A 14415-nucleotide genomic window follows, 5' to 3' on the forward strand; every position below is an offset into this window, starting at 1 on the left:
TGTTTTGCACTTATAACAACTAATATTAGTAAAAACTTTAATACATGAAGAATTACAGAATATATTGCCATGTGGCCTGAGAAAGCAATAATCGGGTAATTGATTTGTCCAACATTTATTAGGGAAGGTCTACCGGCTGAATTCAATCACGTACTTCACGACGCCCGAGTAGCGTCGAATTTTTCATCTCATTGGAGTGACAATTTTATCGTCCACTATATCAAAAATGCTGATGAAGTGATTCGGCAGCAGGGAATGATGAAGGATTCTGAATGCACCTTTCATTCATTCCCTACTTCGTCATCACGACAGAGATTTTCCGTAGACATTTTACGGATAATAGCGACCAACTGTGACACCTCTTCAAACAGCGTTATGTAAAAGTAGCGCCGCCATTTTAAGCGATTGCGGCGGAGCGAACGTTAGCATGCTAGCATAGCATATGGTGGGGGGGAGAAATTGTTAATTTTTTTAAAAATAGAATCTGGGAACGAGGTCAGTGGAACTCGACAAACTCTTCAAGGCTGGCGGGTATCTGGTTGCGGTAGGTGATGCGGTGGCGACGCACGGCACGCGCCGCCAGGCACTTGAGGCTCATCTTCATCTGCGTCTTGAGGAGGATCTCCGACACGCCGGTGGTGCTCTTGTCCAGCGGCGTCTTCTTCTGCTTGTTGGTGCGATCCGTGTGTGCGCCCGCCTCCACCAGACTGATGATGATGGCATGCAGCGTCAGGAAGTCGCTGATGGGACGGTTGTACTGCACGATCACGTGAAGCGGCGTGTTCCCCTCGTGGTCCACCGCGTCCACGCGGGCGCCGCAGTCCAATAGCAGCTTGGTCACCTGAGACAGGGGGGGATATGCAACTCATGAGTTGGATTTGGAGACACTAAGCCCCAAAGGAGAGAACATGATCAATGTGAACCAATAGAGAGATCATGTTGATAGAACCAGGTCACATTGATAAAACCATTTTCATTCAGTTTGGTGAGAACAAATCATCGGCCGGGTCCATTATGCGCTCGATATCGAATCGAATTTCATACATAGAAATGTAACTCGAAGTGATAACCGTCATCTGCCTTTAAATATCCAGTGGTCAATAAGAGGCTTAGGAGAACGGTTAGCACGATGGCCTCGGAGTGCAAAGGTCACGGGTTCGATTCCGGCCTTCCTGTGTGGAGTTTGCGCATGTGCATGCGCATTTTTGTTTGAACGTCAGAAGAAAAATCTCATCGTTGACTCAGAAGTTGTGTTGATCTCAATTCTAAAGCAATACTTTACAGTTGCGTAGAAACCTGATTTTGACCGACAAGCCGGGCTAGTTGCTCTCCCACGGCTTTCCCACTGAAATACGTGTTGAGCAATATATTCGACGGTGGCGATAAACGCAAAGGTTCCGGTTGACGAGCCCAAACGTCCACGGCACTCAATGAGTTGATGTCATTTGCACATTATCCTAACCTGCGCATTGGGGAATCCGCACACGTCGTTAGTGTGGAAGTCGTCGACGGGCGTGCTGGAGCTGATGGCCAAGTGCAGGAGCGCGGCGCCGTCGCGGGCCCGCGGGTCCAGGCGGACCACGTCGTACACGTGCTTGTTGATGCGGGCGCGTTGCTGCTCGTCACCGCACAGCGTTTTGGTGGCGATGCAGGCCAGGTAGAGGAAGGTGAAGACATTGGACTCGTAGTTGTCGGCCGCCTGAGCCAGCTCACCCTCGGGTGCCGACTGCGCACGTGCCATGCTGCGACCGATCTCCAGCGCGCTGCAGCCCAGGACCTGCTCCACCTCCAAACGACACGTTCCAAAGAGGCATGACAAAATGACAAGAGCCGACAAAAGGCAGAACGTGAATTGTGTGACGAGTAGCAATTCAGGCAAGGTGGATTAGAACTGTGGTGGAGAAATGTGTGGGTGGGGGTGGGGGGGGGGGAGTCAAACAGCTCATTTCGGTGGGATAATCAGCAATAACTTGGAATGAAATCATCCGGAACGATATGAAGTGATGTGGCATGAGCTGAACAGTTTCAAGTTTGAATGAAGCTAATGTAGACTGCGCCCCAATATGGGAATTATATTGTAATTGTTTTTTTTGGAATGTCAAAGTGGTTGCCAAGGTGAAGTGAACATTTTGAATTTGGAAAGGGAACGACGCTGAACGTCTGATTGGGAATGAATGTGTCTTGATTTGGTGACAAATGCTGAACTGCGCAAATGTTTTTGAGGACAAACCGCGTCGGCAGCTAGTCGCTCCTTCAGGTGCAGCATTTGCGAGAAAACTTGGGCGAAGCGCAGCAGGTCCTTGTGCGTGTTGCGGTGGCCACGCTGGCGCAGGCGCAGCGCGTGTAGCCACAGCTTGATGCAGCGCCCGAACTCCATGTTGTCGGCGTAGACGGCGCCGCGGTAGATGATGGGGTGCGCCACGTCGGCGCTGTCGGGGCCCAGGATGCGCTCGCGGATCATCAGGCCCTCCATGTGCAGTGCGTCACGGTCGGCCCGGATGGCCTCCAGCTCGGCCAGCGTGCGGCACTCGGGCCGGCCGCCATACGCCTCGACGGGCGGCAGCGGTTGCTTGGCCGGCACAACGTCGGCATGGCGGCGGCGCTCGTCCATGGCGGCGCGGAGGTAGTGGAACGTTTTGCCGATGTCATAGTTCTCGCGGTCGTTGGCGAAGGAGGCGCCCAGCAACTCCAGCGCCTCGACGCGGCGCGCCGGCTCACAGTTGGCGTGCGCTAACAGCAGCTCCACCACGTCCTCCTTGCAACTCTCCGCCGCCACCTTCAGCGGCGTCATGCCATGCCCGTTGGCCGCCATGACGGCACGCCGCCGCACCAGCTCCGCCACCACACCCAGGTGGCCGGCGTCAGCGGCGAAGTGCAAGGCGGTGGCGCCACAGTGCGCCCTGGAATCGGGGTCAGCGCCGCGCTCCAGCAGGAAGCGCACCACGTCGCCGTGGCCCTTGTAGGCGGCGATCATCAGGCAGGTGTTGTTGTACTTGTTGGTGATGGCCACGTCGGCGGCGTGCTCCACCAGGAAGCGCACGATGTCCAGCCGCCCATCGAAGCACGCTGCTCGCAGCGGCGTGGAGTTGGTGACGGTGGTGTGGTTGACGTTTGCGCCGTGAGCCACCAGCAGGCGCACCACCTCAAAGTGGCCCGCGCCCGCCGCGCACCACAGCGCCGTTGCCCCGTCGATCACGTAGCTGGGGGAGCGCAAAGTGGACACAGGTCAAGCGGATTTCGTCAGACAAAAGCAAAGAAAGGAGCAGATACCAAACATCAGAATTTATACGAAGCTTTTGTAGTCAACGATAACTGATTGCTCTCTGATGCTGACCAATCCATTACTGGTCTGGATTGGCCCCGAATTAAACACACAATTAGGCACGGGCCTTTTACCGTGGTTTTACAAAGTCAAGATTTTAATAACTGCTGATCGTGTCACCAGTCAAGTTGTCTTTTTGAATCGATGTTTAAGCAGGGCAGAACACGATAGGGTGTTTGCAGCTTATTTGTTTGTTTATCATCATCTTTGCCCTGACATCGTCCAGTGACCATTTTCACTTTCCATATCTGCACTGACATTGTCCGGATTCTGCTGTTTGTCAATGTGTGTCCTGCGATTGGGTGGCAGTTGGGTAAGGCTCAAACCAGCGGGACAACTTGAACAGCTGGCGGCCGTGACGTCCATAACGTACCCGTCGAAGCGCGTGGTGCCGGTCTGCTCGGTGTCCACGCGATAGTGGTCGAGCAGCAGGCGGACCACCTTGTCGTGTCCGTTGCGGGCGGCGATGATGAGCGGCGTGGACCTCTGGCCCGCCTGCTGACTGACGAAGGCCAGCAGGAAGCGCGTCTCGGCCTCGCTGTGGTTGAGCAGCAGCGCGGCCAGCGTCAGGACGCGACCCTCGCCGGCCGCTTTGTGCACGTAGCCGGCCAGAGACTCCATGCGGGCCCGGAACGTCGCTGCAGCCGCCGCCGCCGCCGCGGCCGCTTCCGCCCCCGCCTCGCTCGCAAGTGATGCCCGCGACGTCCAACCGGCGGCGGCCAGCCGCCTCCCATCAAAAAGTCCGAGCGAACTCCCGCGCGCACATGAAAAGCTGCCGGGCGTCTCCGTGGCGGTGAGCGTCCGAGCGAGGAAAAAGTGGCCGGCCAGGAGAGCTCGTCGCCCCGCTCGTCCGACGGTTTCGGATTAGCCCAGATGTTAGCTTGCAACGGTGGGAGCCGCTAAAATGCACAAATAGGACTTTTAAAAGGCAAATAAGAGCAGCCACTCCATCCTCGTCGTCTGGTGCGGCACACACTTTAGTTCTTGTGTGATACTAAAAAGTTTAAAAGGTGTCAAATGTCGTTAAGAGCAAGCCAAAGAAGCACTTTGACTTTGGCCGGAAGTCAAGTCAGCCGTGAAAATAAGTCCGACTTGAAACGTCATCGCAGTACAAAGTTCCGCGCGTTCCACACGTGATACTTTTACGGTGAATGACTTCCGGATACATGGCAATGATCATTCTTGAATATTTGCAAGTATTTTGAAAGGATTGCATAATCTAATCGACATGCTGCGGATGCATGTTGGAGCAGACAGGGTGCACGTTGGACTGTGAAGCAAAAAGAACATTTATTGGATTGGTATTCGAACAACCTTATTGCAATGTGCCTAGTTTGAGAATGAGTATATTTGTAAAAACGTTTTTCTTTTTGTCAGTTGCAGTTTCATTCAAAAGAAAGGGACAGAAAAGGGATGCCCGTGAACACAACTTTCAGTCTCCAGTGTTGTATCCTTTTCAAATGTGAACGCTCTAGCAGGTTATTGTTAACAAAGTAGGGTTAGGGTTTCACATTCATGCTTACATTTTAAATAAGAAATTAAAACTGGTTTAGGGTTTAAAACTTGGGTGATGGTTTCGAGTTAGGGTTTCAAAGTCGGGTTTTAAACTACGGTTAGGATTTAGACGTTTGTTTTAAAACTAGGATTAGGGTTTCCAAGTAGGCTTTCAAACTAGGGTTTAGAAAGTAGAGTCCAGTACTCGCGTTCGGGATTCAAATTAGGGTTTAAACTAGAGTTAGGGTTTTAAGTATCGGGTTTCAAACCCAGAGTATAGAGCTTGAAGTGGGGTCCAAAACTAAGATTAGGATTTGGAATTAGGGTTTTCAACTACGGCTAGTGTGCCTCTTATCAGTACAGGTGTCCAAAATACACCAACACGATTTTGTAAAATATTTTTATTGCCACTGAACAGTCCTGAACTTAATCCCGCGGGCGGGCGCATGCCAAAACGATGAGGCAGCGCGCGGAGGGCCCGCGGCGAGCGACGCCACCTTCCAGAATTCCTGCTTGAGGCGCGTTCGGAAATCGCGGCGCAGCAGGCAGTAGAACAGCGGGTTGAGGTAGCTGTTGGCCTGTGCCAGGTACCACGCCCGCGGCGGCAAGGTCGCGCGCCACGAGCGGTACCGCAAGACACTCATGGCGGTGAGGAAAAACACGCTGGCGTACACCTACGGCTGCAGCCCGGCCCACGGTAACAACGCCATCGTCAAGTTTGCTGACGACACGACGGTGGTCGGTCTGCTCTCGGAAGAGGAGGTCCAGAGACTGACGGCTTGGTGCGAGGACAACAGACTGCAACTCAACATTGCAAAAACAAAGGAGATCGTCATCGACTTCAGGAGGAACAAGACGGTGCCCCCCCCCCCTACTTTCTGGGGGATATGCAGACGCATAACAGGCGCCCCCCTATAAGAAATAAATAAAATAATAATAATAATAACGATCTAAGTTTTAATACGCAGCCTATAAATAATTTGTTTTTGGGGGGGGGACAGAACACTTTTATTTCAAACTTTTATTGAACGTTTTATTTTACAGTCGGTTATTGGCTAAATGAATTATTTTATTTTTTACGTTGCTGATTAGACACAGCATCTAATCAGTGTCAGACTCATTGGATACATTGGTGCAAAAGGGTTTTTGAACACACTTATGATTACAATCTATCAAGAAGCATTTCTGGGAATTTTCCTGTCTTAAGAACCTCGCTCAAATGTGCTGCTTCTTATTCGACAGACACGGACACATGCACTGACTTTATATCATGCCACGTTTTCTACATGTGAATGCAAGACACGCCAAGCATGCCCACCTCCGCCACGACACGCACGCACGCACGCACAAACACAACGCGGATGAGGACATATTGGCCTCCCCACACCAATCCGAAAATGTCCGAAGAACATACCGTAAAAGTGGACGGACACGCCAACAACTCGGGACCTTCTGCGCATGTGTGAGAAGTAGTACCCCTCCATGCCATTGGGGGCGCTACTCACTGCATTGCTTTTAGATGTGGAAGAATGGTGGTCTTTCTTGAATGAGACTGATTAATTCATCTTTGCACTCTTTTGTGCAGGCAGCCGTTTTGTCCTTGGAGGAGAAGTGAAAAATGTACAAAGTCAATTTAGTTCTTAAGGAATAGCTTCAATTTTCACAATTTTCCACTTTGGTCACTATCCTTCCATTTTTTGTCCGGCACACTGATTCGCTAGCTAACAGCCAATAACAGCAACAATTAGCCCGACCCGATTGTACTGGTTGAAACGGCCGAAAAACACGCCCCCCCCCCCAACACGCCCCAACAACGGTTCTGACTTTCCAACGTGGCACCCTACACAAAACAGACGGCATGTACCGACTTTCCGACGGCCGACATCGGATTGGTGCGTTGAGGCCTTAAGACACAATCAATGAGTCAAGGAAGCTCAAATAGAAGCAGGAAGAAGCGGTGCTGTATGCATACCACACTTGGAGAATCACTGGCACCAATTGAAATAACGTAGTACTAAGTGTGATTACTTTCGTAAATACGACTGAAGTGTTTAATGACTTCATTTTATTGAAAATTACTGCTAAAGTTCATGTGTGCTTGTCAACGATCTCAAGACGGAAATTGGCACGCGTAAATATTTCAGCTTTGTATGGGGAAGCAGCAGTTGAAAGCAAACACGGAACTGTGACTTCATGCATAACAACAAGATGCTACGAGAAAACGCAAACAACTAATATTTACAATAAAATGAGAAAAAAAATCAATAAATTAATAATAATAATACATTTCTGCATCGTGCAAAATATGCATGGGAGGTGCAGGTATTATTTGTGCCCATGTGGGGTCACCATCTTCATGTTCACACATTGTAGTATCTGTGACTTTGAATGCGTGTGGCCTGGCCTGGCCTGGCGAGCGACATGGGAGTTGGCGGACGAACGTGTCAAGTCGTCTGTTGTGGAGTCAGGATCGCGGATGGTTGTTACCTGGCTGAGTGGTTTTTTGCGTGTTCAGATTTAGTTTGTGTTTATTTTTCCATAAAGCGACTGGTCATGCGACGGCGGCGGCTGTTGACCATCTGTTGAGGGATAACAATATCTTCAAACTAGAGCAGGTAGGCTATGTGAAATTAGTTAACATTAACGACCGTACTGTCGACAGTCATGTAAGCCCGTTCTCAAGGAATTGAGGAATTTCATCACATCTATGGTTAATAGAAGATGGCGAGAATCTGGAGAAATCTTTGCATGCATTGAAAAGAGATCGGACGCTTGTGACCTCAGGCGGTTCTGCATTAAAAACTGGCCTCATTGTGTAAAGCAGGGGTGTCAAACATACTGGTCCGGCCCGCTTGGTAATAGATTTCCCTGCGTGTGGCCCCTGAGCTAAAATGAGTTTGGCACACCTGGTGTGAAGGATATTACCACGTGAACGCAAGAACATACGCCATCAACATACAAAAAACCCGGCTGGCATCTCTGAGTTTGAGCGCATCGGCGACGGATCGATGCCAAGTGGTCTGACGAGTCCACATTTCAAATTGATTTTGGGAGAATGACGGACGGCTTGTTCTGAGCGCAAAGTTCAAAAGCGAGCATCCGCGATGGTTTGGGGCGGCGTAAGTGGCCGTGCCACGGTGAACTGGCAAATCCCCAACGGAACTACGAACGCTGAAAGGTACGAAGAGGTTTTTGGATGCGAGCAACACGTTTTTCAGGGACGCCGCGGCGGCGTATTCCAGCAAGGCCATCATGGCCAAGCCATATTCTGCACGTCCTACAAGAGCGTGGCTTTGCGGCTTTTGTTGCCGGCAGTCCAAACGTGCCTCCTATTGAGAACGTGTGGCTGGCGCATTATGAAGCGTAAATGAGACGCCGGACCGTTGAGCAACTCACCGTAACGTAACTTTACGGCAAGCAAGAACGGGAATGAAATCCGGTCACAAGGAAGATCATGTCATTTTAAGGAAACAGCTCCCGCTGACCGTTTTCGTTGTCTGTGTTATTGTATGACAGAAGTTGGAAGTTGAGCAGGTCTGGCCTCTTTCCAGGATTGCCTGCCAAAAATGGGAAGGTCAAACTTTAAAAAGAGGGTGTGTGCGGTGGGTGTTTTCAGCGACTGCAAAAGAATAAATTGGATAATGACTACACTAAGAGGTTGTTGTTAAGTTCTCACTCAACAGAATAGAATGAATGGCATGAATAAGCAGGTCTTGTCGTGCAAATGAGCTTCTTGTTACGTATGGCGCCTCGGGAAGGTAAAGTGCACCCAAATGCAAATTCTTTACAACAATAATTGAGAATTTCAGTGAAGATTGTTGAAAGGGACCGTTGGCACTTGTGGAATAGGTTTACATCTTAAAAATGTCTCAGCGGTCGACGTCACAGCAGGCAGGCAAGCGAGCTAATATTGCTTGAATTGTCACTTTGCAAAATTGCAACCCAAATGACGACTCGTGTCCGCTTCAACCTGCAAAAGTAGAAAAGCGTTTGGATTTATTGACATCAAACGTGAGCTCGCGTGATCGCCACGGCTCTTAAAGATTGCGATTTTTCATTTTAGTTGAGCTTTTATTTCGTCTGGACTTTTTATTTCTCATCCGGTTGGTTTTACTTAGTTTCGAGAAAGAAAATATCTGTTTGTTTTTCATTTTTGAGAAAATGATTAGTTTTTGTTTAGTTTTTATTACTTTTAGTTTTTGGAAATGTGGGGTTTTAGTCAGGTGCAAGTTTTGCTGATTAAAAAATCCCCAAAGAGATAACATTTGAAAATGTTCTCAATTTACGAACAACAACAACAATGTTGACTCACCATTGGCAAATCAAACAAAACAGTTCACTTAAACCCATGTGCAATGCATCCAAGAAAAGTGCCGTGCATTAACGCAGATAAAACACACGACATATTGTAAATGTTGCCAAACTTGGTGGTGATCGTCAACGCCATGCGATTTTTGGGTGACGTTCAAAAGGACACAAATGAAATCATTCAAAAGTTTTCCTCCCTATTAAACGTCACCAATAATCCGTTCAACTCAATTGAAAAAAGGAAAACTCCTTGAGAAGGGGGAGTAAAAAGAGACAGATTAATGACTGAGTGCAAGTGTGCACGCAATCTTCTCATTGGCTACATAGCCTTGTTTCAAATTGGTTCCGACGGGAGTAAAAGTAAAACGAGCCCAAAGCATGCCGCCGCCGCCGCCGCCGCCGCCGCGCTTAAGGAATGGCGTTCTTTCGTGAGGAGCAGTGTCGTGTTTGTGCCCGACATACTGCTACGAAATACGGCCAAAAGGTTCAGCCGTGGATTCAGCGGCTCCTAACACATTTCCCATTTTGTGGTCGTTAATGGTGGAAATTTGTCACATTTTTCAATGATAACAATCTGGCAACTGAAACTACGACGCATCGGCGTCAAATTTCGATCCTTGCGTATTGAAAGTGAGAGAGAGCGAGACGGCGGGATGCCGCACATGGAGCCCGTCTCCGTGACGACGCAATCATCATGAAAATAATGCCATATGGGGCTCCGCCGCTACCTCCCGACTTTCGCCGTGATGCTGTTGTCTTCATTTTGTCATTGTCAACGCCGCGGTACGTCACTTCGGACGTCGAGGTGCCGTACGGCTACGCAAGTCTCGTAAATCTGGCAGCGTCATGATTTAAATGATAACTGATCTTACAAAGACGAAAACGAAGGACATTTTCTCCGCAATCATCGTTTGTTTTCGTCGCTTATGTGAGCTTGACAAAGTTGATACGTTAACAACCTTTTATTTTGGACATTTTTTTTGTCAGGTTTCATGAGGCAGACGGCGGCGGGCATGGATTTTTAAAATCAGGATGGCTGAAATTGTAATAGAAAACGACCCACGACCTACTTGGACGTGGGAAGAATCGGAAAACAAAATCTCCGACTCAGAACTACAGTCAGAGCTGTTACGTTCCGAAAAAAGACTTGCTTCCTAGTCGACGGCGTGTGGAAGCGATTAGCGTCGCTTACAGTCGAAAAAAAGCGGGGCCGATCCTCTTCCAAATAAACGTGCACGTCTTCGTCTCTGTAAATATGCCGCAGTTTTAAAGTGCTCTGCCAATGGAGGGAAGTTGAGATTGGTCGAAAAGGATTTGCAGATCAATGTCCAGTCAGTCATCTGTTTTCCATTTACATTTTATATTGAATCGGGATTTTGTCATTTTAATAACAGGTTTGGGTTAGATGAGAATATTTCATGAAAAAAAAAAATGAACACATTGATATCATCCGCTCACCCAAAACAAAGTGAAGAATGCCTCCCAATATGATTTCTTTTTTGTTTGGCAATCAAGTTGGAAGTTGAGCAGCTGTGGCCTGCCGCCAGAATTGCCTTCAGGCAGCAAAGTTTCAGTGCCCGCCAAAAATGGGAAGGTCAAACTTTAAAAAGAGGGTGTGTGTGGTGGGTGTTTTCAGCAATTACAAAAGAATAAATCTGATAATGACTACACTAAAAGGTTGTTGTTAAGTTCTTTGACCTTGTTTTCACTCAACCGCATCGAATGAATGACAAGGTTGTTGCGTCGTGTCGTGCAAATGAGCTTCTTGTTACGTATGGCGCCTCCAGATGCAAAAAAAAACACCAGTTACGCTTCTGGCGGGAAAAGAAGGTCCCGCAAATTAGTTTGTGAGGCGTTAAGGAGCATGAACCCAAACGAAAAGGGATCGCAATCAAATGCCTTGGATCTTGTCCTCCTTTAAAGGGATTGGCCAGCCAAGACGGCCCCTTCTTCACTAACCAGCTAAGCTTTTTATCAGGAAACTGAAATGAGTGATCATTTTCTGTTTCATTTCGGAGGAATTAAGAAATAAGTGACGACTAGACAAAAACAAAACAAAACAAACAAACAAAAAAAAAACGCCTACTCTTAATGAGGAATATGGCCACGCCCCCCTCCGCTCTCCCCATTTTTCAACTGATTGGAAATCACTCATCCCATCCACAAACAGTGATGGATTGGCGCCACAATTCATGTGGACATCCACTTCAACATATCAAACGGATTAACCGCTCCGTGGCTGATTTGTCGAAGATGAGTTGAAGTCAACTCACAATGAAAAGACACGAAGCGGCCTTGGTCCGCAGAAGTCGGCGTGTCACATTCCACTGGAATGTGGTTTCAAAGTTGGCAAACTAAACAGAGTCGCTTTCATGCTGAAAAAAAAAAAAACGGCAACATTTGGTCACATTAAACAGGAAGTTTGGTTTTGGGGGGGGACAAATCAAAAAAAAAAAAGGGCTCAACTAAGCAAGGCCGGAGGTGGATATTAGTCCGACCCACTCATCGGTATTCGTGCGTGTGATGTGTGAGGCGGCCAAAAGTTTATCTCAACCTAAGGACAAAAATGGCCTCAGAACGCATCAAAAGCGCCACTACCAACTGTGCGTACTGACTTGCATTGGGTTGTTTGTGGGGAAGAAGAAAGAGGAAGAAGGAGAAGCAGCAGGGGGCCGAACACGATTAAGAACAATGATTTTTTTGGGGGGTGTTTCAAGTGGTCCACTCTGTTTCCCAATAAATTCTTGGGTGCTGTTCTCTTTTACTGTCGCTCTTAAAATTGCGGCGACTCGATTGGGATTCCAGTGGGCACGTGTATAAAATTCAAATATTTACTGTACTGTATTTCGCGTACTGGCCCCTTAACAGAGTTCAGCTCTGCTCACTCTGCTAAGACAGCTAGCCGAAGCGTGGGACGAGTGCACACAGACAAATATGGCGTTCGATTCATGCCACAATTACGTAAGCGTACAAAAACCTCGACAGTTTTTATGAACAGGGCCGGAGGACGTTGGGGACTGACCGGCAAAAAAGGGTCAAGTGCCCAACTCTGTAAAAAAACAATGACACATTCCAAAAACATGCATGGCAGGTCAACTGAGGTGTGATTGTGAGCGCGGATGCTTGTTTATCTTTGTGTGCCCTGCGATAGGCGGGCAACCTATTTCAGGGTGAACCCCGCCTACTGCCCGAAGACAGCTGGCATCGAGTTCGGCTCGCCCGCGACCCTCGTGAGGAGAAGCAGCCTGGATCTTTGGCGGGAGGATGGATGAAAAATGACAAAAGAAAAATGCACAATGTATTCACGTTCAGTCTGGTTAGTGCCCCAAAAATATGAACAGGAACGATGCGGGTATTTGGCTCTTTACGGATTGTAGATAGCTTGTGCACAAGTGCAAACATTGAAGCAAGCAAAAACACAAGAGATACATTGTGGACATTTTAGATGACATTTTTATTTTATTTTACTACCTTTATCGAAAGTGACCAGAAGCATTTCGATCAATCATTTTACTTTTAAGAGTAAACTTTAATATTAGGATTTCATTTTGACTTCATGTAAAAAATGACTTTTAAAATAGTTCCGTCCCAGCAGTTTTTTTTTTTTTACGTCAACCCTTCATGAGAGCCAAATGTGACAAAATGTTGCGTTTATTTTCTTTTTTGTGCCAGAGGATGCATTTGCAGGAGATGCGCCAATTGTACGTACGCACGACGCCGACCTGCGTCATTTGGAATTTTTTTAGAATTAGAAATCCCTTTATTGTCATTGTACTTTGCTGCAGGAAGTCGTGAGGCAAATCAGAGGCGTGCGCTGGCGGCCACTTGCAGTGCAAAGACTGAGTTGACGCGCCGTTCAAAAGCGAGCAAACAAGGATTTATATGCATTTTGCATTATTATTAATGATCTATAATTAGGTCCTATTTAGACGTGCCTGTGACCTCATGACGGTAAGCGTCTTCGATGTATGTCATTTATTTATGTTCACGTCAATGACTTCGCAATAATGACGAAACAGATATACATCAATAAAATTTCACTCAATTATGTTTCTGACTAATGGATGAAACGGATTTAAAAAAAAAAAAAAATTCCATCCCCACACTGAACAACAATTTCAAGATAATTTGATGACGCTTCCATTGCTGCTTTGCTCCGTAACATCCGCCGGAAAATCCTTTGCACAAACGTACTCGTCATATACGTTCATCAAGTGTCGGATGCTGTCATTGTTAATGCTATGCAATAGCCTAGCGACCAGAAGTTAGCGCGCTGCCTTAGCCCCAAATATACGGTGGCCAAGAAAGGTCATAACAAATTGCAAACTTCACAAGACGACAACGTTGAACTTTGGCACCATTGCAAAAAGTTTTCCAAATGATTGATTGCGGAGGTTCCCGTGGTTTGCCCGTACGCGTACCAACGACCTTTGTCACTTGCCAGCCACGTATCACACGTTGCAAATGTTGACTTCATGTTAAGATAAAACAAGGCTGAGGTGCCAAATTGCACTTTTGATGAGCCAAGTGGGAAAATAAACTAAAGTAAAACTGACATTGTGCTTTTCAAAGCATTGTCGCGTCTTCAAAAGTCACCACGTCAGACGTTCGCTTAGTTACCTCCTTTGTTGTTGTTGTTACACGCTAACTTTGAGCAACCCGTTGCGTCGTCATTACACGCGCGGCTCCCCCTCTCCCCTTCTCACGTTAAAAATACTCAAACGAAATGGATTTGAGTATTTGGAATATTCCGGTGTGGACGGAAGGATTAACGTGACAAAACCAGCTTTGCGTCTTTCCTCATCCTGCGGGAGTTTTGGTCACTTCCGTTGGGGCCGGTTCAGTGTTGCTGCGCTGCGCGGTTTGCAATTGTTGTGACCTTTCTCGGCCACCGAACAAATGCGGAACTGCCGAGTCCAGGGGAAAGAAAAGCTTCAAGTCTCGGAGAAGATTTCATCTGGCGGCCGGCGACGAGCTGCCGATGTCCGTGCAAGCGAGTTGCCGCGAGCACCAACCACCAGGGTCAAATCACAGCTCCGCTGAAGTCTTCCAAGAGTAAAAAAAAAAAGAAAAAAAAATGCGTCGAGATTGTTCTGTGGTGGGCTCCGGCTACTCCACTGCTGCTTCCAAAAACAGGCCTCAAACGGCCTTTAAGCAAGACGAGGCCTCCAAAAACCTGGACGTTAATCATACGGCACTTAAGTGACCAAAAGATATTTTGAACCCTCCAAAAACTGTTGGGCTTAAAAAAAAGAACACCATTTTGGATCAAAAATGGGCAACTAATTGAC

General features: G+C 47.7%; 1 protein-coding gene across 2 annotated transcripts; it reads right to left on the reverse strand.

The window, feature by feature from the left end:
* On the reverse strand, positions 1-4491 carry fem1b (fem-1 homolog b). 2 transcript variants are annotated; one of them, XM_088299188.1, is made up of 4 exons: positions 3696-4491; positions 2231-3200; positions 1463-1777; positions 1-841 (listed from the first exon to the last, which is right to left on the reverse strand). In XM_088299188.1, exons 1-4 carry the CDS (start codon positions 3941-3943, stop codon positions 497-499), a joined length of 1878 nt encoding a protein of 625 aa, XP_088155314.1. In that variant the 5' UTR covers positions 3944-4491; the 3' UTR covers positions 1-496. The 2 variants fall into 2 exon arrangements, with proteins under 2 accessions (XP_088155314.1, XP_088155313.1); XM_088299187.1 differs by having other exon boundaries at positions 1463-1786; positions 3696-4489.
* Positions 4492-14415: the final 9924 nt, after the last annotated feature.

Source organism: Idiotropiscis lumnitzeri, chromosome 6 (genome assembly GCF_059441095.1).
Source record: "Idiotropiscis lumnitzeri isolate Australia: NSW breed Sydney's pygmy pipehorse chromosome 6, RoL_Ilum_1.0, whole genome shotgun sequence".
Classification (NCBI taxonomy): Eukaryota; Metazoa; Chordata; class Actinopteri; order Syngnathiformes; family Syngnathidae; genus Idiotropiscis; species Idiotropiscis lumnitzeri.